The sequence below is a fragment of the Patiria miniata genome, unplaced genomic scaffold, assembly GCF_015706575.1.
Source record: "Patiria miniata isolate m_02_andy unplaced genomic scaffold, ASM1570657v1 HiC_scaffold_29, whole genome shotgun sequence".
NCBI lineage: Eukaryota > Metazoa > Echinodermata > Asteroidea > Valvatida > Asterinidae > Patiria > Patiria miniata.
The window spans coordinates 27903577-27927714 of NW_024037068.1; the positions used below are offsets into that span (position 1 = coordinate 27903577).

At 41.2% G+C, this 24138-nt stretch overlaps 1 protein-coding gene and 1 pseudogene across 1 annotated transcript; both read right to left on the reverse strand.

Moving 5' to 3' along the window:
- Nucleotides 1–3274: 3274 nt before the first annotated feature.
- LOC119736189 lies at nucleotides 3275–6153 on the reverse strand. The gene is made up of 4 exons (XM_038210214.1): nucleotides 6023–6153; nucleotides 5013–5195; nucleotides 4417–4550; nucleotides 3275–4013 (listed from the first exon to the last, which is right to left on the reverse strand). Exons 1-4 carry the CDS (start codon nucleotides 6150–6152, stop codon nucleotides 3867–3869), a joined length of 594 nt encoding a protein of 197 aa, XP_038066142.1. The 5' UTR covers nucleotide 6153; the 3' UTR covers nucleotides 3275–3866.
- Nucleotides 6154–9208: 3055 nt separating this feature from the next.
- Nucleotides 9209–11484, reverse strand: LOC119736191 (annotated as a pseudogene).
- Between the last annotated feature and the right edge of the window lie 12654 nt (nucleotides 11485–24138).

A 24138-nucleotide genomic window follows, 5' to 3' on the forward strand; every position in this document is an offset into this window, starting at 1 on the left:
ATAAGAAATAATCATGTACTATGAATGAATTAGTGACTTTTAACAATTAAGCCAAGTTATTTTATTAATAGAGATATTATGCATAATATGGGTATTTTCATAAATAAGGCTACTACCAATTTTATATGCATAACTTTGTACATAAAGTATTTTCTGCAATCTTTGCAGTTTCAGTATGTGGTAATGGTTTGTCCTTGTCACTCAAAACACGAATCGTAAAAATCAAATTTATCTTTTTCATATATGATGAAAAACATTCTTCACGTGTAACGGGAACACCAAATTTCGTATCCCCATTACACGTGAATTCACTGTCGTTTTTGGTCATAAATATCCTGCATGATTACAATAAAAAAGTTTGAAATTCCTTTAATTCATAAACTAATTGGTATGACTACATACTAAAAGAAATTGAGACATTTGAATGAATTACTTAAGATTATATGGTGCATACAAGTTACTGGTTTCAAGTGTAATGGGGAAACCAACCTCTTAATAAGGAAATAATCACTGTTTTGTGCAATATATCCATCTAAACATGTCTGAATATTAAAGAATAATAGGTGTCATTTATTAGCTTATGGAATTTAAAGAATTTTCGAAGAAAGCTAACAGATATATGGCCAAAAAACAAGATTTTTGCTTCACACTGTAACGGACATTTTTTTTGGGGGGGGGGGGACACCATGGTTTCCCCACATGAAACTAGAAATTTATTTGCGCTATATTTCTTATGCCTGCCATTGAAAATCCAAATGTTCATAACAGACACGAGTATCTTCACTGCTTTATATCATATATGAATTTTAGATATTTTCGATGAAAACCAACAGAAATGTGGCACAAAAAGTCACCAATTTCACGTGTAACAGGAACGGTGTCCATGTTTACACGTGAAACCATGTTTTTCGTCATGTAAGAAGAAAATATTTTGCATCCAAACATATATAACAATGTCACGCTTTGGTACCCTTATTCATGGAATGACCCATGCGCAAATTATGAACAGGAGCTTTACTATGTTTTTCTTTTGCGAACGGTTCTCAAAATAATTTAGACGAGGCCTAAAGCAAATGAAGATCGCATTTTACAGCTTGTTCATTAATGATGACAATTTGCGTTGCATGTTGGACCATTTCTCAATCTACATGATCTAAAAGAAGGTATTAATTTTGCAAACGACAAAGCAACGACATGTACATGTTTAGCAATGCAATCATCAGGTGAATAACATTCGAAACACCCTCACTGTAAAAATACTAGTGCTGCTCTTGTTTTAAAGAGGGATGTTAAAGAAATTTGCTTGTTCAATATAATAATTATGTTCATGTCAGAGATGAACTAATAATTGACAATTTGGTATTCCACGTTAATAACTAAGATGTTATTGTTGGTGCGGATGACTGTTATAAATGGTTTAATTAATATAGGGTACAGTAACGGAAAAAAATATCGATTTGTACTTTAAAATGAAAAATAATCTGAAGTAAAAAGTAATATAAGTGCATGAAGTACAGACGATTAATAATGAGTGCAACATTGCTGATTGGTAATGCTCAATTAAGTAGAATTTAGAATGTTAAGAAAACGGTGCCTGAAATTTGGTGCATTCTATTCTCGACAAAATTTTACTTTATTAACACATTATAAATAATTTCCAAATAAACTGAACGATATTTAAAATTCCTCAGAATTTTTTTAAAATGCAGGACATTAAAAGTCTCAAAAAAACTTTGACCACCATATGCGTGCCTTCAAAATTGAAGTTTGTCAATTTAACATAATATGCACGCAATCTCACACAAAATTGCACGTTTATCACCCAAGGCAACCAGTAGTTGTACCACCATCTCTGTCTATAATTAGTCGCAATTGTCCACCTTCATTAAGTCTAGTGTTTGTAGGCCAACGAACCAATCGATACTTCCCTTCGCTGAATTTGGATGACTAGAAAATAGGTAGAGGAGAAAATTGCAGAGCCATCAACTACGGACGGTGAAAGGCTGGACCAGAGATAGAGAGGAAGGGCGGAGCAAGTCAGGAGCAAAGTGGGTGGGGGGATCTTTGAATCGACAAAAAATTGGGGGCGTATTGTCCGCACAGTCGCTATTTACACTGCAACCCGCGTTAGCATCCTATTTAGGGGAATTATAATCATGTTTAACAACAACGGAAAGAAATTTAACTTGACTGATAGAAAAGATGACGTCAAAGATTTGGACATAGAGAGACTAAGGTTTTCCCGGCCAATTTCCGAATTTTCTTATCATCGTCATTATCGGCCATTCAATTTCGCGTGATTTTTACACATCTGATCAAATTGGGGTTTCTTTTTCATTGTTGGGGCATTCAATTTCAATTTTTAGGCACCCAAGATTTTGTTCCCAATGTTTATTTTCGTTTTGGGGCATTCTATTTCGTTTTCGCATTCAAAGACTTAATTTGTAGCATTCTTACATTACGTTTTGGACATCTTTTGACGGTTGACGCATTCAAATAAGCGAACGTCGCTGGGCATAATGACGTGTGATCACGCTTTTCTTTTCTTATTCGTTTATGAGCAGTCATTTTCATCGTTTGGTCATTCAAATTAATAAGATTTCTTAATTGATATTTTTCCTATTTTCTTCTATAAGGGTTCATATTGTTCAAAATCTTTGTGTCTGTAAAATTATAATGTGACAAATTTTAATGATATGAAAAGGGCTAAGGTCAAGGGATTTTCTTTTTCACTGTTGATCTTGTTAGTGTTTAAAAGTTTGAACAAATCCTTTAACGTTGTTTACTGTTCTTTTTTCGTTCTGTTTTGTAAGTATTTCCCCCCTTTTATTTATCGCTGATTCACCCATCGATCTTTTGACATGCAAGACAAAGTGGCGTAACCAGGAGGGAGGGAGTGCAGGAGTGCATGGCAGATTGCCACGGGCTAGACTTTTTAAAACGTAATCGGCTTGTCGGAAAAAATCGTGCGATCGTGATGAAGAGCAAATATAATTATTATAACAGTGCCCCCTATCAGAAGTTGGTTTATTACGGACGCTTGCAAAAATGTCTTAAAAGATGCTTGAACAAATGTGAAATACGTTTGAACATCAATGAAAACGAATGCCCGATCAACGCGTTACTGCTGGTTCAGACGAAATTGAATGAACACGATACTTTTAATTTGAATGCATCTTTTACGGGGACAAGTGAAGCTACAAGACGATAGAATTCTCGGATAGTTAAATTGAATGATTCTTATTGATTGTTGAATGACGAGCTGCGTGATCTTTCAATTTCAATCTAAACAGAACGAGCCATTTCATTTCAAATAATTCAAATTTGAATGTTTCCTTTCTCAGTGGTTAAAGCATGAAGAATATGTGCTGAATTTTGGTAGCAGTGAGAATCAAACGAAATAATATAATAAAAACAGCATTTACATAGCGCAATATGCCTGCAAAAAAATCATTTTCATTACCAGCTGAATTTCAGAAATGTTAGAACTGTCGTGCCTTCTTGATGTGTGCATCAATGTCCTCCGAGGCATATTGTTTGACCTCGTTATAACTATGATTACCACGTTATGTGTATATCATGTCTTCTGACAAGGTTTGAAATAAGCGATTTATGTTTGTCTGGCAGACTTTATTCAAGTCGTTCATTGGTCGGTATAACCAAATGAGCGTATTTCACTATTTATGCATCTATGAAAACGTGCAAAACATAAAATGTATGTTACATAAATTTACCGGCTGCCTCAAATGCACGGTAAACAGAAATGTTAGAAACAAATCCCGGTTCTGTGTTCATTAGCCAAATATCAGATACTGTATACCGACACATCAGACTCGAATAAAGGCTACAGTTGTGTCATGGCGACATTAATCAAGTATGGCGAACGCCAACGCTGCCATAGCCAACACTGCGCTAAGAGTCAGGAATCTGACGCGCGATGCTCCGTTACAGTAGTCTTTGTTGCAGAAACAACCCTTGCCGGTGATGGTACTGTTGCTGCTGCTCCCCACAATCTGGAAAAAAGTAACCAAAAAACAAACAAACAAAATAGTTAGTCGTCTGGGCGACACTGGACAATTAGTGAAAAAGAAGGCAATACATTTGTGTTGTAATCAAGCGTTCTATATTGATCAATGATTTCGCACGGACAGGCAAGAACTTGAACTATGTACATTTACTTTTTGTTTCAAATGCACAGATATAATCCAGGGGTATCGAGATCATTATGCGGTGTTCCTGGTAATAAGTTATCTCCAACTCCAATTGGCTTTAAGTGAACCACAGAAAGAATTTAGAGTAAGTTTTAATGAAGTCTTTTATACTTAGCAGCGTTGTTGAAAAGTTGCAGTTATAAGCCATGAGACTGATGTCATGATACTTGAGACTTCCTATTGGTCAGTTTGAATGATGACGTACTTCTGAGAGTGACATGCCCAGTTTGTCCAGCGTTCCCACTAGGTCAGCATCAGAGAAGCAATCATCACCGATACCCGACGAATCAGGGACAGAAACACACCCTCTGAAGATCCAGTACAACTCCAACATTTCATCTGAGAAAAAAAAACAAGTTGTAGGATTATGAATAAAGAAGTTTGATTGTGTTTCAATTCAGCAACTCGGATTCTAGTATAGTCAGGAAAAAAACTCAACTTTAGTATTTATTTTTGTTATGTTTATGCATTTTCTCCGCAATATTTCTTCACCTAGTTTATAATTACTTTTTACGTCACTTTTACGTTGCTTTTCATGATACTGGAAAATCGATCAATTGATTTAAAAAAAGCCATCTTTTAAAAATAAATCAGGTAAAGTTCCACAACAATTAACACATTTTCAAATGTAGTTATAATATTTCAAAATATGAATAAATGTTACGGTCAGGGGCTCGGGTGTCTGACAAATGACTTGGATGCGAACGGTTAATGTTGCAAGTAACACACTGTACAGACGTGTATTGGGAAGGCTTGAGCTGCTTCCTTAGGCTCATTTCAAGCCGCAGGACGCAGTCTTACCATGTGTTCTGGGAGTTGAGACAGTAACCTCCATCCAGCCGCAACGATTGGTATGGCGATAGGTTGGTGCCCCGCAGACGGTCCCATTGACTGTGGCCTTAGAAGGCATGGCACAAGACCGTGACTGGTCAGTTCTGCTGAGTTCACTGACCTCACCGCACTCATAGCAAGTCAGAGTTTGATCTGTGATCAAAACAAAATAGTAATAAACAAAACAAAAATAGCAGGTGTTTGAGTCGGGTAAGCCTACTTGTCATGGATTATATACATTCACAAATTAGGTCTCAACTACGTCATAAGTCAGATCACAAGTCCAATCACAAGCATCAACGGAGACGCAGAATAACAAAGGCATGCCTTTGTCACAGATCACTTGAATAGGTTTGACCGGATTGGATGTTGATTGACATGTGATGGACCTGTGATGATGTGTGATCCATCAGTACATCAACAGTTACTATAACATACAAAATGACTCCAATATTTTACAGCACTTTGATTGTTTATACTGCCATTACGATCACATGACCATCTCACATCCACTTGCAATCTATCCACAATCAATTAATGGGTTCAACTGAATTTTCTTTCACTTGATGTTATGTATCTTTTGTGTAATCGAAGAAATAAAAATATAACTTAATTCTGTGAAAATGTTGAGCATACGTTCTTGTATGGATGGAATATAAGGACGACCACTTTCTTGGGTCTCATTTTGGTTGTATGTACGTTCACTTTTAAATGTCAAATTATGTGTCAACAAAAGTATGGCTAAATTGCATTTTAAATCAAAAGTGCTTTAAACTCAATTACCGCATACTCTGACAGGATTTAGGCGTGCTTGCTAACCAATGCCAACATTTTCTATTGGTATAAAAAGAAGACTGATAAGAAGAACGTATAACCACTCAGGGCCGGCGGGGACACCGTTGTAGCCATTTTAGATGTGGTTGGGACATCAATTTCTTCATGCCTTCTCACAGGTATCAGTTTTGTTGCTTAATTTTTACCTTGCTCCATGGGTTGGTCGGGCATCTCCGTACCAATGATAACAATGTCACCCAGATCCAAATCATCTAAGATATCCCCAAGATCTCCCAAATCTCCAAGATCACCTAAATCTGACTGTGCTACCACCATACCTGCAACAGACAGGCAAGTAAATGGTATACGGCTGACTTGTGATTAAGAAAATGTCTTTTGTATTAATTGAAAATGAAAGAAAAGAATTCTTCAAACGGGCCAATGGGGGGGGGGGGGCTAGTTGCATGGGGGAGGGGACGTGCCCACGGGCCAAATTCCCAGTGCCCCTAGGTGCTCCCCCCCCCCCCCCCCCGCTGGCCAAGGAAGTGCCTTTTTAAAAGTATTTGTTTGATTTATTAAAGCGAAGAGGAAGCTAGATGACTATTTTTGACTTTCCTGAACCGCACGGCTTTATGAAATGTGAATAAATAATAAAAAGAACACCCTCTAGCGTTAAAAGAGGTCCGCCCCCATAACATGCTGGCATAACTTGATATCCTAGAGGTCTCCTGCAGGGGTTGGAGGACGACTACCCCAGAAGTACATTACAGAGCAACAGGGAAGCACAACAAAGTGTCTGGGGCCAGTATGGTGGAGCTTTGGTTTACAGGTTAAACGTGTTATTTCTATACAATTAAATATAAGCACATGTCAGGCAATACAGGCCTATTGCTTGTGAGTAATTCTCCGCTGATTTTTGATCAGCTTGAATGGAGGGGAGAACGGGGGACGAGGGGATGAGGGGGGAGGGGGGGGGAGGGACGGGGGATGGGGACGGGGGAACGGTGGGATGGGGGGTAGAGGACGGGGTATGGGGGATAGGGGACGGGGGCACGTTGGGATGGGGGTTGGGGACTTGGGGGATGGGGGATGATGGGCGGGACGGGGGAACGGTGGGATGGGGTAGGGGGACGGGGGAAGGGGGTGGGGGACGGGGGAACGGTGGGATGGGGGTAGGGGACTTGGGGGACGGGGATGGGGTGGGGGACGGGGAACGGTGGATGGGGTAGGGGGACGGGGGAAGGGGTGGGGGACGGGGGAACGGTGGGATGGGGGAGCGGTAGGGGGACGGGTGAGAGAGGTGGGGGGGGGCATGCTACTCCAATAATATTTGGGCGGGGACGCCAATGCATGGTGACGTCCCTCCCCCCAAAAATATAATAATAATACTAATTTATCCCCCTACATATTTTACGCCAACATTAGCCTTGGTCAAGGCGCTAGTTGTTTTTTATCCGGCCGTAACGCGGTAATGCATGCAGTCATAATGTCTATGCGCTATGCATGCAGTACAGTGCATTAAAAAATACAGCGCGAACAGCGACCTCACGCGGCCACTATTTTTATGCAAATCAGTTGGACCTAATATAGCGCCTTGGTTCAATCGTCCATGTGAGGTTTTGGGGGTGGTGCTCATTATGTTAATAGCCTTATTAGCTGACCTTAAATGTCGTTTTCTTATTGGTCGATCGTTGCAGGGAAACTTGCTTAGTAAAACGTGGCACCGTACATAATCCATACATGTACACGTACACTTTATGTGTCTCTACACACGGCACCAATGCACAAAAACTGTGGTTCCTGTCACGTCCGCAAAATTTAAAGGCGAATAGCTAGCTGCAAACAGTTTGATGACGTCCGGATTTACCAAGGTGTGATTGGACACTCCACATATTAGCCCCGCCTACACTTACCTGTATTCGCATATGAGGTCGTGCGCTAGAAATCCAGCGCAAAATAAAGAAAAACATAAGCTTTTGCCGACGATTGAACCAAGGCGCGATATTGGGTCCAACTAATTTGCATAGAAATAGTGGCCGCATGAGGTCGCTGTTCGCGCCGTATTTTTAATGCACTGCATTATGCATGGCCCTAGCGAGGATAATCGTTTACACGCCACGGCCGGGATGAATAACATTTAGCGCCTTGACCAAGGCTACGCCAACGTATATACTAACATTTTCACATATGTTTTTACCAAGTGGTTTTTAAAGCTGTAAGGTATTATATTGCTTGTTGGCCATCATCCTTATCATTTTTTTTTTTACAATATGAAAAAAATGGGCGTAACTGAGGATAATGATGTTTAATGTTACATCCATATATATGCATAATAAATGTTCATATATACATCTATGGTCAGAATGGTGTCCAGCCCCCAGTCTAGATGCTTTGTATAGAGAATTGTAAGATTTCCTCAGACACGTTTTAACAAAAATCAGGATTCTCCACAGGATTTTTTTCAAAGCACAGTTTTGTCGTGGTGCAACAACTTGCGAAGCCACGGCGGGGGATCGGAGCCGCAAGGGCCCCAACGGTCAAATTGGCGGGGGGGGGGGGGCGGGAAAAGCAATTATCTAAAAGGCACAATACACGCACGGCCATAGTAACACATTCAACACAAACCAATATGATTTATGATTAAAACTGCACCTGCAGCAATCCAATTAATTATTCAATTTCAGATACGTGGAAATTACCAGCTATGCATGTTCATTTACAATGCATATAAAGTCTGCATAGTAAGATTTGAGGCTTTGCATGGTGAAGATACTAAATAATGAAAGGTTTGCGGAAACACCATGTGCGAATAATTTCTCAACTAAGAGAATGGTTCTGAAAAGAACCAGAGGTATAAACTCGACGTTCCGGTCAGTATGCTCTGACCGTCTTCAGGAGAGTGCCTAAACTCTAAGAAAGAGAATACTTAAGTAGCAAAAGGGTGAAATCAGTGGAGTGTGAAGTTGCATCCTGTGAGGATGCCAAGTAGACAGGATCCCTGAGCAAGCTTAGTGCCCACTGAAGTGGAACAGTAGGGTTGCAGTGTCAGTGGAGGGAGGACCTAGGGTATAGGAGACCCATCAGTCTAAGGTAGTAGCTGAGGACCTAGGGTATAGGAGACCCATCAGTCTGGAGAAGTGGGAGCCAGATGTCGTTGAGATGAAACCCGATGTCTTGCGGAACTGTGTTGTGCTTGCGGATCTCGATGGCTTCCCGTATGCGTCTTGGATGCCAGAACTGGATCGGTGCGATGAGTTCGGCCGCATCCCAATCAACTTTGTGGTCGTTGATGTGGGAATGTTTGACAATGGCCGATTTGTCAAAATCCCCTCGCCGTCCATGTGCTCTGTGTTCCTTGAGCCTAGTGGGAAGGTTCCGACCGGTTTCGCCGATGTAGACTTTGCCGCATTCGCATGGAATGCGGTAGACTCCCGGCTTGGAAGAGGAGTCCTGCTTGTCCTTGTGAGTATGGAGGCTGCCTTGGAGCTTGTTGCCAGATGAGTGGTACACCTTGACGCCGGCTTGTCGGAGGATGCGTTGCAGATGATGAGAAGCTGGACCTATGTAAGGAAGAGTGACTGAGGGAGATACAGTGGGAGGACCTTGGGTATAGGGGACCCGTTGGTCAGGTTTGCTGATCTTGATGCGGTTGGGTTTGTAGCCGTTCCGTTGTAGTGACGTCTGGATGTGCTTGAGTTCACGCTTGAGGTTGTCTTGGTCGCAGACTTCGAAGGCTCTCTGTACTAGGGTGCGGTTGACCGATGACTTGATGCTGGGGTGATGGAACGACCGCTGGTGGAGATAGCGGTCGGTGTGGGTGGGTTTCCTGTAGACGCTGTGTCCCAGGGTGCCATCCGGATTCCTGGAGATCTTGACGTCCAGGAAAGGAATGGTGCCATGCTGTTCTTGTTCCATGGTGAAGCTGATGCTGGTGTGTTGCTTGTTGAGGTACTGGAGGAAGTCTTGGAGTGTGTCCGGGCCATGTGGCCACACTACGAAGGTGTCATCAACGTAGCGTAGCCACAGGCTCGGCCGAAGATCCGCTGTGAGTAGGGAGGAAGACTCGAACTCCTCCATGAAGATGTCGGCTAGGACCGGGGATAAAGGAGATCCCATGGAGGTCCCAGCCGTTTGCTCGTAGAACTTGCCTTGCCACTGAAAACAACTGGAAGAAATACATGTTAGTAACAGATCATGAATTTGGTCGGGGGACAGGTCTGTGCGTTCAGCGAGAGTGGTATCATGTTCAAGTCTTTCCTTAGCTAGTTTGCAGGCCTCGCCTGTGGGAACATTGGTGAAGAGTGAGACGACGTCAAAACTGACAAGCAAGTCAGTGGGTTGGACAGTGAGGTTTCTGGTGATGCTGACAAACTGGGAAGAGTTGGACACATGGTGTGGTGTCTGACCCACCAAGGGTCTGAGGATTTTGGCCAAGTGTTGGGCTGTGTGGTAAGTGGGGGAACCTCGAGAGGCAACTATGGGGCGCAGAGGGATCTCAGGTTTGTGAATCTTTGGTTGACCAAAGAACCTGGGACAGATCGAACTGGAGGGTCTGAGTCGTCTGTAGAGGGGGGTGGATAATGCATCTGCTCGATGCAAGAGGAGAAGTTGGCTGGCAACTCGCTTCTCGATGGCGGGGATGGGGTTCTTGGGGAGTGGGCGGTATGAACCAGAAGAAAGTATGTCTTTTACCTTGTTGCTGTAGTCCTCCCTGTCCATGACGACGGTGGCGTTGCCCTTGTCCGCTGTGAGGATGTGGATGGAGTTGTCTCGGCGAAGGTCACTGACAGCGAACCGCTCTGGTTTGGTCAGATTAGGTTTAGCTGGGCGAGCCTTGCGGAGGACTTCATTCATCTTGATGCGGACGTCGTTGGCTGCTGTCTTGGTGAGGTGTCTGAGGGCTGGCTCCGTCGACTGGATGATGCTCTCGATGGGTACGGACTTTGGAGGAACAGCAAAGTTCATGCCAAGGGACAGAACTTTCGTTTCGGTACTGTTCAGCTGTCGGCTGCTGAGGTTGACTACCGTATGCTTGGTGAAGGTGTCTTGACTACGGAGATGAGGTGGATGGCGCCAGGATATAGGGGATCCAGATGGCAGGTTACGCGGGCGAGAAGACTGACGCCAGGATATAGGAGATCCAGTTGGCGGGCTATGTAGGCGAGATGGATGACGCCAGGATATAGGAGATCCAGTTGGCGGGCTACGGTTACGGTGGAAAGGAGTCGGAGTATTCCGTTCCTTGCGTTCCAGGCGGTAGAATTTCCTAAGTTGTTTCTGACGAGTGGTGGAGAACACAAACTGGCTGGAAGAAGTAGTGAGAGAACAAATCCTGTCGAAGTGGACTGGTTCCAAGGTGGAGCGGAGATCCTCTTCCGTGTCGGTGATCTGCTGGTCGAGGATGGCGAGTTGTAGTCTGGTGAAGGAGATGCGTTCTCGGATGAGTGCGGAGCTGGCTCTCCGGAGGATGTCATCCGATCGGTTATTGCGTATGGGATCGCGGATACGCAGACCGGCAGGAGTTATCTTAGAGTCGCGGCATCGCTTGAGGAAGGTTAAGTTGTTGATGAGTTTAGAACGCCGAATTGACGTCCGTTCATACAACCTAACCTGGTTGGTTACCAGCTCCCCGTAGAGCGAAGATAAGTAAGATTTGAGGCTTTGCATGGTGAAGATACTAAATAATGAAAGGTTTGCGGAAACACCATGTGCGAATAATTTCTCAACTAAGAGAATGGTTCTGAAAAGAAGAATGGTTCTGAAAAGAACCAGAGGTATAACTAAGAGAATGGTTCTGAAAAGAACCAGAGGTATAAACTCGACGTTCCGGTCAGTATGCTCTGACCGTCTTCAGGAGAGTGCCTAAACTCTAAGAAAGAGTTTCTTAGAGTTTAGGCACTCTCCTGAAGACGGTCAGAGCATACTGACCGGAACGTCGAGTTTATACCTCTGGTTCTTTTCAGAACCATTCTCTTAGTTGAGAAATTATTCGCACATGGTGTTTCCGCAAACCTTTCATTATTTATTAAGTCTGCATAGTGTTCATTCGTTTTGAACGTACGCAGGACGGGCATTTACGTCTCAGCCAATGAAAAGCTTTGCTTGCCACGTTTCACTCACAGTTACCGCCCACCATGACCGTCTACTGCCTTACTTTTATTATTCAAATTGTTCGCTGCTTGTATTAATTATGATAGCAATGCAAGAGGATTCCAAGTCATTGAGCGAAATCAACATAACAAAAGAACATTCTAAGTGGCAGGATCGGGAACAATAAAGTGGAGTTGTATAGTGTTGTACCTATAGGCGACATATGATGTGATGAAGAAATGCACTGACAATGTTGTACATGTACGTGTATACATGTATAGGATACTGTAGTGCACAACTCCAACTCATGTTGAAATCTTTCGACAAAGTTTGTCAACCATTTTCCTATCAATGAAAGTAAACACAAACAAATCTCTGTTTCTTTGAAGCTCTATCGTATAATCTCCGATAAATAAAAACTGAAATTAACAAAATAAAAGACTTGTTATCAATTATCACATGTATTATAAATAAATAATTATAAATAAAAATTGGAAGGACTTGCCGAAACTTGGGTCAGCTAAGTTTGTTGATTTGTAGTTTCAGGTCAATGTACTCTTTAAACAGTTTGCAGCAGTTTTATTCGTTGTTAGTTATGAAAAGAATATGATAAAAATGCGGTACATACAAATATTTCTTTTTATTGGAGATTCAGTTAAGGTTAATTTTAAACGTAATGAGCCAAACTTTTTTCTCAGCGTCGTTAAACAAAGGTGATTTACTCTATAAACTAGTATGATTTACTCCATAAACCTCTTCTTTGTTTATAAACTCCTGGCGATATGCATTTAAAACAAGTGCCCTCTCCTCATCATTGATATATTCACACGGTACTCGACGGTGGCCTTTAGCTTTTATAGGCATACAATGTATATGTCTTGTTAATCTGAATACTGACTGTACCCTGCGTAAGCATTTATAATCCTACGTACCGTTTCTATTGTTCTTCTAAGTAGCACTCGTACCCTGCCTTAGCCTTATTATTTCCTTTCCGAGTGTATTGTTAATCTGAATACTGAATGTTCCCTACATATAAGCCTTTTTAATCCTACATAGTTTCTATTGTAGCGTTCGTACCCTGCCTTTGACTTATTCTTTCCTTGCGTTCCAAGTGTATTGTTAATCTGAATACTGACTGTTCCCTACGTAAGCCCTTATAATAGTGTCTATTGTAGCACTCGTACCCTGCCTTAGCCTTATTCTTTCCTTGCGTTCCAAGTGTATTGTTAATCTGAATACTGAATGTTCCCTACATATAAGCCTTTTTAATCCTACATAGTGTCTATTGTAGCGCTCGTACCCGGCCTTAGCTTTATTCTTTCCTTACGTTCCAAGTGTATTGTTAATCTGAATACTGACTGTATGCTGTACCCTACGTAAGCCTTCAGAATAGATTCTATTGTAGGGCAATCTTGGCAAAGGTGCAGGCAAACAAAATATGCCCGTGCAGATCGAGAAAACCCATAAATAGAGTGTTGAAATAAATCCAAAGAAAAGCCAGATATTCGTCGAGAAAAAAATCAACAGGGGGGTACACTTATCAATAACAGAAATTAATAACATACAGAAAGGAACATGGTTGACCGTGAAAAGGCAGTATATGTACAGGGCTTAAAGGGAATATACAACATTTGCAAACATCGAAAAATATAACTACCAAGTTTTTCAGAAATACCTTGGATGTTGGTAAATGACAGTCTAAAGCATCCTGTAAAATTATGGCACCTGGTGTGAAGTCATTTTCAAGAAAATGGTATTTTTGTATACATTTCCAACAGTGGTCGGCCGACCACCGTTGGAAAAACCTAACTATATTTCAACTACTGCTCCAAATTTACCCTTTTTCAGTCCAAATTTTGTTTGGTATTGGTTACATGTTCATGAACGGGTGCAGGCCAGCTAGACTGGTTCCCTTACCTTATAATTTTCTGGAAACTATAAATTGATCCATTTCATCTTTAGTGGAGTCAGGGAACCAGACTACTTGAACAATTTTGTTTTTCTTGGTTTTTCCAGCATTTTCGAACATAAAACTTCAAACATGTCAGTGTAACAATATTTGATATATTATACTAACCCCTCAAATACTCCATTTCTGAAAATTACAGCAAAAGCCAATGATGTACATTCCCTTTAAATGCTGAGAGGACTCCCTGCAGTTTGAATTCATATACCTGCACTACTAAACTAATTACGTGCGTATTCTGTTTGCTTTACCGACTACATTTTTTTTAAAAACACATCATGTACAATGTACATGAACTTGCAAAATTGCTTCGATAGAGAGATTCAGCAGGCATTGTGCCAGACAGCTTAATTGTAAGAGATCCTCTTTTGTTATTTAGATTTTGTACCGCTCAACGATCGAGTTGGAATCCTCTTGCATTGTTATCATGATTAATACAAGCAGCGAACAATTTGAATAATAAAAGTAAGGCAGTAGACGGTCACGGTGGGCGGTAACTGTGGGTGAAGCGTGGCAAGCAAAGCTTTTCATTGGCTGAGACGTAAATGCCCGTCCTGTGTAAATCGATTGAACACTACTACAACAGTACAAACCGCAAGAGAACAAAGAGAGAATTTGAAAGTGACACGTACACTGTAAGTGTCATGACAGTCATGACCGTGTACATTTCTGAGTACATGACGCCAATAACTGCTTTAAAACAATGCACAGAACAACAAAATACAAATCAAGAATCTGAAAACTGCTGAAAATCAAACTTGTTTCCAATTCCACGTTCAAATCGGAAATGACAGTGAAATTCCCTACGGATGAGTTGTAGGGTGCCTTGTAAATGTCAACTGTTCAACAGGCCTTTCCTCTCCTTCATCCAGAACATGACGGTGCCAGGAGTCACAAAAGAAAAGTCTGGCAGCCTTGGTCTTAGAAGAGAAACGTTCCATGATTGGAAGCAAAAAAGCCCTTTTCCCTCGTCCAATCAAAATGATTCTTATATGAGTGGGACGGAAATTTTATGTAGTTTATTCAGAAGTGCGATGTTGAATCTGTGGGACAAAGAGAACGACTGTGCCGTTCAATTTAGTGAGACAATTCATGTTGGCCGCCATTGACTTGGCCGATTTTGAGGTTAGGCAAAAAAAAAAAAGTCTCCGGTTTCTGGTATGGAGCTTGCCCAAAAAGTGGTGCGGCGACGCGGCTTTTTTTTTTTTTTACCTGTCTTTTTTGCTTCAAATGTCGGCTGATGACTGCAAATGGTGCCCGACTAAACTTAGTGCAAATATATGGGAGTCCGGAGAGGCCACATAAAACTTATTCTAGATCATAACCCCATCTAAAAACACGTTAAAATTGTGCAGCAGCAGGATTCCAGTCAAACCAGTGAGTTTGGCGGTTTTGAGACATCTTTTTTTATTGAAAAAAAAAACTTTTTCATTTTGCTGACGCGCATGGCTACGGCGACGCGCGCGCATACCAGAAACCGGAGACTTTTTTTCGGCCTTAATTACACTCTCTTTTTTGTGTGTGTGTGAAAACAGCCCACTTTCCCCGTGCATCATATATTTGTTAAAAATATCCAATCTACAGGTAATACTCTGTACTTTGAACGGCGTAACGAGTTAGTGAGAAACATAGACGTACTTTTTAATTACAGTAGCGGCGGAACGGTTTTCAAACTGGGGGGAGGCATCACCATGCTGAAATGTTGACACGTTTTTTTCACCTCCATATAATGATCTCATATCGGGATAATCTGATAGTGAAAAGTTGTATATATAGTTTGAGGGGGAAATGTGCCTTACTAAGCTTCTTATGCAATTCAATTCTCCGACGTCTCGGATACATAATGAATTGATATCCCAAATCCTGGATCCGCGCCTGATTACCGCCAGAACTTACTCTGCACTAAAAACTGATCATAACCCGGTTTTAGCCTCTGAAGAAGAACTTGCTAAGTTCGCAACGTCAGGCCACATTAATTTTAAGATCTAAAAACTGATCGTCTGAACTATCAATGTTTCTCGTCAAGGGGCCAGCCGGGCCGCGGAGATACACAAAACACACTCCTCGTGGCAACACACCCGACTGTACATTTCCTCATGAGCAAAAGTGAATTTATGGCTTTCCATATCGTCTGAACTTAAACAATTACGATTCTACTTGTTTTTGTTTTCTTAGCATTACTTGCGAGCTGGATTACGTAAGATATCCTCACAGACAATATGTAAATTACCGTGACCATGCCTCGAATGCGTGCCTTTTCATCTCGACTCAACTCAAATATAGTGACAATACTTCTTTGGACGTGGTTTGATCAGAGAATACACGTGCAAACGTGGATTCTTAATTTACGAATTCACTCAGCATTATTAAATTACGAATGCACACCTTCTCGCGGTGTGTTCTCCTTAACTTCGTATAAAATATAAACAACCCTATAAAAGGATTGGGGTGGAATCCCCGCGTTCATTGTGTTCCGATATCTTCGCGGCGCATTTTGTTTTCGAGTCAAACCTTTATATTTTCTCATAGACTGATATCTCACGGATGTTTTGGAATCAAGTTCATAATTTCACGGTACCGAAAAGTGATTTTGTTTTCCATTGAAAAAAAGTTGAGGAAATCTACTCATTCACACGTATATGTTTACGTTACATACCTAGTGTGGACATTCTTTTGTTTTCGTGTAGTTAAGAAAAACCTGTAAAAAAAAACCCTCATAGTTTACTCACACTGTGCAAACGTTTTCAACCCAAATTGTTTGCTATGATTCCATTTAGTATTTCTCTTCATTTTGCCACAGATAACCTAACCACAAAATGCCTCTAAACCTGTTTTCCAGAGAGGGGGACGCACTGAGCAAGTCCACACAACGTCGCTGCTACCTGGTTTATGTGGACATCTTTTGTTCGGAAGTCCACACAGTGAATGTAATAATACTTGTACACTCGTGCACGAAAGCGTAGAATATTGATCATTAAAATAAAAACGTATTTTCCTTTTAACCCTAAAAGGACCGGGGAGCGGAATCCGCCCCGCCCCCCCCTTGGACTTTTTCCGCGATAGCCTTGAAAATTTTTTTTCGCGACCCGAGCTGTTATGATATTTTAGCCCTCGAGCCTTGCGCATCTTTTGATACCAAAAATATTTTTTTTAAAATCCGGCGCTACGCGCCGTGAAAACTGAATTTTCCCATAAACGTCGTGTACACAGAGCAGAATTACCATTCGTACATAGAAATAATTAATGTACAAAGTTTCACAATGTTTCGTCCCTCGATGGCCGAGATCTTAGGGGGGGGGGGGGATCTGATAGATGGTCAAAATAACCCGGCACTTTTAGGGTTAAGCTCAACCTTTGTCTGTGTCCTATAGCATGAATGTACCCCAATACAAAATTTCCGTAACAAATTGGTCAGGAATTGAGGGGATCCGCCCTGCCCCGGCCGTAAGAAAGTACAAATTAAATCTCGGCTCTTTTAGAATTAATCAAATCAAAATATTGTAAAATATCAACATAGTCATGATGATTTTTTTATTTTTTCCTTTCTCCAAAATTCGTTTTATTATGTCGCGAAGAGAAACACCGGAAACGTAATATAATGTCATTTACCAGTTGCAGGCATATACATGTAATAAAACGCTTAAAATTAGAACTACGTCGAACCAAACTGTATAGGGCAACTCATGGTCAGCACGCCTTTCCATTTACCAGACTTTGGAACAACTGCAAGGGTCCATCTGTAATATGATCCTTCTGACCGTTTCAAACAGCGAACCAGTGGCGTAAATCCATGCCGGCGAGTGGGGGGGGGGGGGGGGGATGGGGGATGACAAAAATCCTAATGTTGTCTGGTCGCGACTATTCGGCAAAAAAGCTTGCACTCTTTGACAGTTACAAACTTTTTCCGCGATACCCTTGAAAAAATTATTCGTGACCCGAGCTATCCTGACATTGTAGCCTCGAGTCTTGCGCATCTTTTGAAACGAAAAACATAAAATTCCGGTACGATACTTGCCGTGAAAACTGAATGTCCCCATATATTTATTTATTTATTTATTTATTTCTGATCTTTTATCAGGGTAGCGCGCCCGTTCACATAATGATATGGTCTTCCACGGGGCCCTGAGCATATAATTATAAATTAATAAAACAAAAACTAACAATTAAAAAGATTAAAAGTGTAAAAAAAAAATCAAAGCAGATAAGACATAATAGGAAATAAGATCATATCAAATTATACCAAATACATTTTGTAATCATTAAATAAAAGAGACATGAGACATGAACGGGTTTACAACAAAACAATAAAAATGTGTACATAAAAAAGACAGTGGACAAAGGTGCAGATTAAGAATTTAAATTTAAGAATTAAATCATAAAAAAAATCTTACATGAAAATATAAACGAAAAACTAGTGTACACAAAGCAGATTTACCATTAGTGCATATGAAAAATTAATTCGCCATAATTCTAAAACCCTCTGAACTATGAAATTTCTTGGGTATGTTCATGTTAAGTGGTTCTATGCATGTAGGCATACCGAGTTTCATAATTTTTCGTAACTCGATGCCCGAGATCGTTGGGGGGGGGGGGGGGGGGTTGGCGGAATCCCCCCCCCCCCCCCCCGCACCCAGCAGTGAGATGGTCAAAGTAACCCGGTCCTTTTAGGGTTAAATTCGGCATTATGTGTTTCTCACCACAAAATTTGGGGGATGAAGGATGATCCAATTTCCCCCTATCAAAATGAGAGGGGGCGGTATATATACCACCATATATGCAAGGGCGTAAGTCCCAGGGGATAGGGAGAATATACACTCCCTATCCCCCGGGACTTACGCCCTTGCATCGAACATTTATCATTCTGAATCCAAATCTTCGGACTATTGGCGCACCTTTGGAACTCCCGTCTGAAAATGTTGTACATGTATATCAAATGAACACACTGAAGTATTTTATTGTACTCACCGATGAAGCAGGTGGCGCAAATTGCATGAAATAATGGATGGAGAAACCAACCTGTAACCAATCGGAATGAACATGTCAAGTGATGATTGTAAATAAGCATTTCCAGTAAAGTTCATGATTCGAAAAAGAGACTATAAACAACCCCCGAAAGAGACCAATGAACAAGCTGTCAACAGCGGTTAAATTTACCCAGGGGATTCAGATTCTCAACAAAATTTGCAGGCATCACATACACAGCCTAAACAAAATCAGGCAAACCAAGTTTGTCTAGTTACAAACGTTTTACTCTCTTCTCAGGGGCGGATCCGGGAATTTTTGCAGGGGGGGGGGGTGATCAGCCCGTCAGATGTTCTTTATGCCCGATTGTCGCGGACAGGCGGATATGTTATTACCATAATAATTGTTATTATTATGTTTTTATGTAAGAGCAGGGCTTTATTCGACCGCCGCGCCGAACCCCCCCCCCCCCCTCTGAATCCGCGTCTGAAAATATTTCCAAACAGTGAAATTTCATATTGTCACCAAACTTAAGATGTCCTGATGATTCAGAGTTTGAAAGGGCCATGTCATGGAGAGGAAACTCAATTGATCAAATTTCACTTTAAATGCCTCGTCCCCATAATTTCAGTCGGATTTTTCTCTCTTTGTAAAATATAATCAGACAGTATATGCACACTTTTACTTGAGTTGTTAAGACGTACGAACTCCGGCTATCTTTACACACTAATGTCATAGAAAAGACTGAAACAACTCACCCATATTCATGGGAAACAAGCTGGAAATGTACGGTATGGCAACAGTTCCGACAAAGTTTCTGAAACGCTTTTCGGCGAGGCAAAGTCTCCAAATAAAATAGCTTCCGCTGGTGTACTTTTGGAGTAAAATGACTTCGCATACACGACGTATGACCGTCTACCGCATAATGTTTGACTGCTATAGAGTGACGCCCTTAAGAGTTGCAATAAAGACACAAATTACGAAGAGACAGGCTTGTGACGAGGGGCCTTGGTGTGAATACGGTGATTGAGCGACGTAGATGATTCGTTCCAATAATGGGCGTGCTTCAAGCACAGACCACAGGAGCCTGGGAAAAAGGAAAACAAAACAGAACCATCGCACAGTCTATGCTCGTTATATTACAAGGGACCTCCTCATCAAAACGCACTTGTTTTTATTGCTATGTGCGTTGATGAAATCATAGGCAGTCGATGATAATGACAAACACATGGTAAAGATGGGGGTAATTAACCACATGCATGTAGAGGAGCGGGTAAGGTTTCCAACCCAACTAAGTTCGGGAAATTTTGATTATTATTATTGTGTATACTAGAAAACATGTATCTTCAGAAATTGGACCAACATTTCAGTTGAAGGAACATAATATACGATTCTGTCAAGATTTCAAATAAAATAGAGAAACTGAGCGTAGGCTTAACTACAAGTTTTACTTTAGCTTTTTTTTTCAAAGTGACGATCAACACACACGCATACGACGGCGAAGCTTTGAAATTGTTTTGAGAAATTGATTTTCTTAAAAACACACACACCAAATTTTACATGAAAGAATCCCCCCCATCCTAGGACCAAAATTTCCATCCGAAATCGGTATCCATAGTTTTGCAACTCCTATATCTATATATACATGTACGGCTCTGATTATGTCTATGCGCGATATAAGCCCCTTTTAGGAGCAACTGCTCAAGAACGCGTTGACATGAACAAGAGTTGCTATTCTTAGCCAACAGGTCAATAACCATTAACGATCCTACTTCGGTATCAAGGTGAAGTGTGATTGAGGCGGAGCCATCATCATCAAAGATTAGCTTAATTGGCCGTGGTGCCTTGAAAGAAGAAACAGTGTATACAGAGGCATAATGGACAGATTGTACATGTACAGGGTGAGTCAAAAAAAGCGGAACCCAAACCCCCCAAAATATATTTCATATTTAGAAATATATATAGCACCAAATATAGGCCTAATAATAGCTGGAAAGCCAATTTCATAAGCTACTTTAAGATGAACAAATTATTGAAATTGCTCAATCCGTTCAAAGAATATCACCATTTAAACACAATGACCCTAAAACCTGTCTTGTCCAAAAAAAGCTATTTATTGTGTGTTTTGACTGTTTGGAACAACAAAGGAAATGACACAGAATACTTGTTTCAACAACTGTCACCAACTACAGTACACAATATCTTTAACAACCCTGTTTAGGCAAAAATATGATTTATAAAATCTATTTTTGTTAAAAGGCGGGCCTTCAAAAGGACTTTGTTGAATATTTTTAACGTCTGAACTGAGGTTTTATCGCTGGTGATGTTTGAAGACAATTGTGATGACGATCCTTGAAATCGCATTTTTTTTTGGATGAGACAGGTTTTAGGGCCATTGTGTTTAAATGGAGATATTTTTGAACGGATTGATCAATTTTAGTATTATATGATATTCAACGAATGAATTTCAGTATAGTATGAAATATAATTTTTTGGGTTTGGGTTCCGCTTGTTTTGACTCGCCCTGTATACACATGTAGCTGGAATTGTAGGAAACATGCACTGTAATACTTAACCATATGACGTGTCATTTGCAGTCAAGAGAAAAAGGACAAAATCTAATGCCCCTTTGTCTTGTTAATTTCTGAACGCAACTCAGCCCAAAACGAACAACCGATGTTAATGTTGCCACTCTCAGGATTTGTCGGGGGGGGGGGGGGGGGGGGGGGGACGGGTGCGTGGCAACTTTCGACCGGCCGTGGCGCATAACGTTGGTGCGTCCTTCATGAATCTGTGTACTATAAATTTAATCTTTGTACTAACAATTTAATTAACGGTTAATTACAAAAAAATTAATGTATCCCGCCGTAAGGCCTAATCCTTACAACCCCGCTTTTTAGTCTTCGTGGGTGTGTCACCTTCACCAATGTTTCGAGTCCAGCAGGTAGGCCTAGGAATATGTTATCACAGCTGTCCTTTTACGCCACCCTTAAAAGTTCAAGACAAAAGAGAACGCTGTTTAATATCTCTGTATTTATAAAGTTGAACACAGAAATGGACCCGAGCTGGATTTTCGATTTCTTTGGTCAAAGTTTAAATTAAAATGCAACTATGGTTAATATTTGAATATAACTTGTACATCATGATGTCTATGTAATTGCACATAAATCTGATGGCGCACCCGTACTACTCGACTATAATAATGCGCCTATTGTTTCTCCCACCCAAGAATGTAGGAATTGTCGGGGCCGTAACATAGGTCCGACGCCTCATAAGTCCGAAATTTCGGACTTATGAGGCGTCGGACTTATGAGACAAACAATTTATTTATTCCGCCTCATAGATCCGACGCCTCATAAGTCCGAAGCTTCATAAGTCCGACGTCGGAAAAACGAATCGTTCGAGGCGTCGGACTTACGAGGCGTCGGACTTACGAGGCGTCGGACTTACGAGGCGTCGGACTTACGAGGCGTCGGACTTACGAGGCGTCGGACTTACGAGGCGTCGGACTTACGAGGCGTCGGACTTACGAGGCGTCGGACTTACGAGGCGTCGGACTTACGAGGCGTCGGACTTACGAGGCGTCGGACTTACGAGGCGTCGGACTTACGAGGCGTCGGACTTACGAGGCGTCGGACTTACGAGGCGTCGGACTTACGAGGCGTCGGACTTATGAGGGCTTTATTTGGTTGGGGAATGCGATTTTGTCGGACTTATGACATAACGCATTCATCTGAGGAAGTGAACTTCCAGACATTTCTTTCATACTACAATGTACATGTAGTGGCTTACCGGGTCCTCGCAAGCCTCGTCAGCAAAATAATTTTATGATTTCGTGGAAGTTTGGTTTGTTGTTTGGAAGTAACTGGAGAAAGAATGTAGGTGCTTACAACTTCAAATGGAAACAAAAATATTGGGCACAGTGTAAGAAATTCGGCCCTTGCCTGGGAGTTTATTAACCAGTAACTGTCTGGTTGCAAATACTGTGCAAGCTTGTTCGGGTGATTACTGCTACAATGATGGAATTAGAAGTCAGATTCCTAGTGGGCATATGTACAATAGAATCGCACAAGGAACAACCACTCACATCATGTAACACAAACGATAAGATAAAGGTAAATAAACAAACTTTTTCAATTATAAATGTTCTTTTTTCATGTCATTTTATTGACATATGTACTCATATCACTATAACTGCACAATGTGATTGTTATACATGTACATTTTGTACTACATGTCAAAGAAAATGTCCTACTTTTTTTTATCCCAAATAACTCTGTTGTTTACACATGGAATTAAACCAAATTTTCAGATCATGTAAACAAGGCATGACAAATTGTATGGTACGAGTTTCATCAGCTTTGTGCAAGAGGGTAAGATTTAAACGCCATACAAAATAAAAACTATTTTCAGAATCTGCCACTTTTGACATGGTGTCCTCCAATGTTGATAGAGGGCTGGAGGTGATGGAGGGTGCGTGCTGCAGCCCAAAGCTTTTAAAGGAATGCAGGATCACCCCCGATATCATTGCACACCTCGTTGATCATTTAGCGCAACACCCAATCAGGTGTGCAATAACATCAGGGGTGATCCTGCATTCCTTCAGAAGCTTTCGGCCACAGCACGCGCCTTCCGCCACTGTTTCTAGCGGTATCGACATTCTGAAAGTATTAATTTTTATTGTACATGTATTTAAATCTCACCCTCTTGCATAAAGCTAGTGAAACTTTCTGAAATGATCTGAAATTTTGATCTGAAATTTTGGTTTATTTCCATTGATAAACAGAGTAATTAAAGATCAAAAGACATGTTTTTTTTTCAGACTTAGTAGCTGCATCCACAATAGACTTTTCCCGCGAACAAATGAGAAACTTATTTTGAGATGGAACTTTTTCTTGCACACAGGGTACACGCACACATGCGCTGTCGACCATTTTTCACGAGTCGGCCATATTAAATTGAAAGCGAGGTAAAATCTTCATATTTGGAAATTGCGAAGAGAAATGAAAGCAATGACAAAGTTAATTACAAATTAATACCAGTGTGCTCATACCTTAACCCTTACTCTCTGAGGGTAGTTTACTGCATGTCAGTTGGTTATGCCAATGCCCTCCAGCTGCAGTTATTTGGCAGATAACAAGTCTTAACAGTGAAGGCTCCAATTGGCAGGAGTTGGAGGCCCTGGAGGGTGCCTGATACTGACCAGCTGGGGGCACTCACTTTGTTATCAGAGGACTCTCATTGTTCTCTGTGGCATGTATTGGAGTGCCTGTCCAGTTACCCTTGAAATGACATGGCAGATAT

Excerpts from the sequence above, each read along its gene's own strand:
- LOC119736189 (XM_038210214.1), bottom strand. The coding sequence starts at position 6,152 with ATGGTGGTAGCACAGTCAGATTTAGGTGATCTTGGAGATTTGGGAGAT. Across the intron at positions 4,551-5,012 it reads CTCAACTCCCAGAACACATG|ATGAAATGTTGGAGTTGTAC; the intron begins GTAAGACTGCGT and ends TTTTTTTCTCAG. Across the intron at positions 4,014-4,416 it reads TGGGCATGTCACTCTCAGAA|ATTGTGGGGAGCAGCAGCAA; the intron begins GTACGTCATCAT and ends ACTTTTTTCCAG.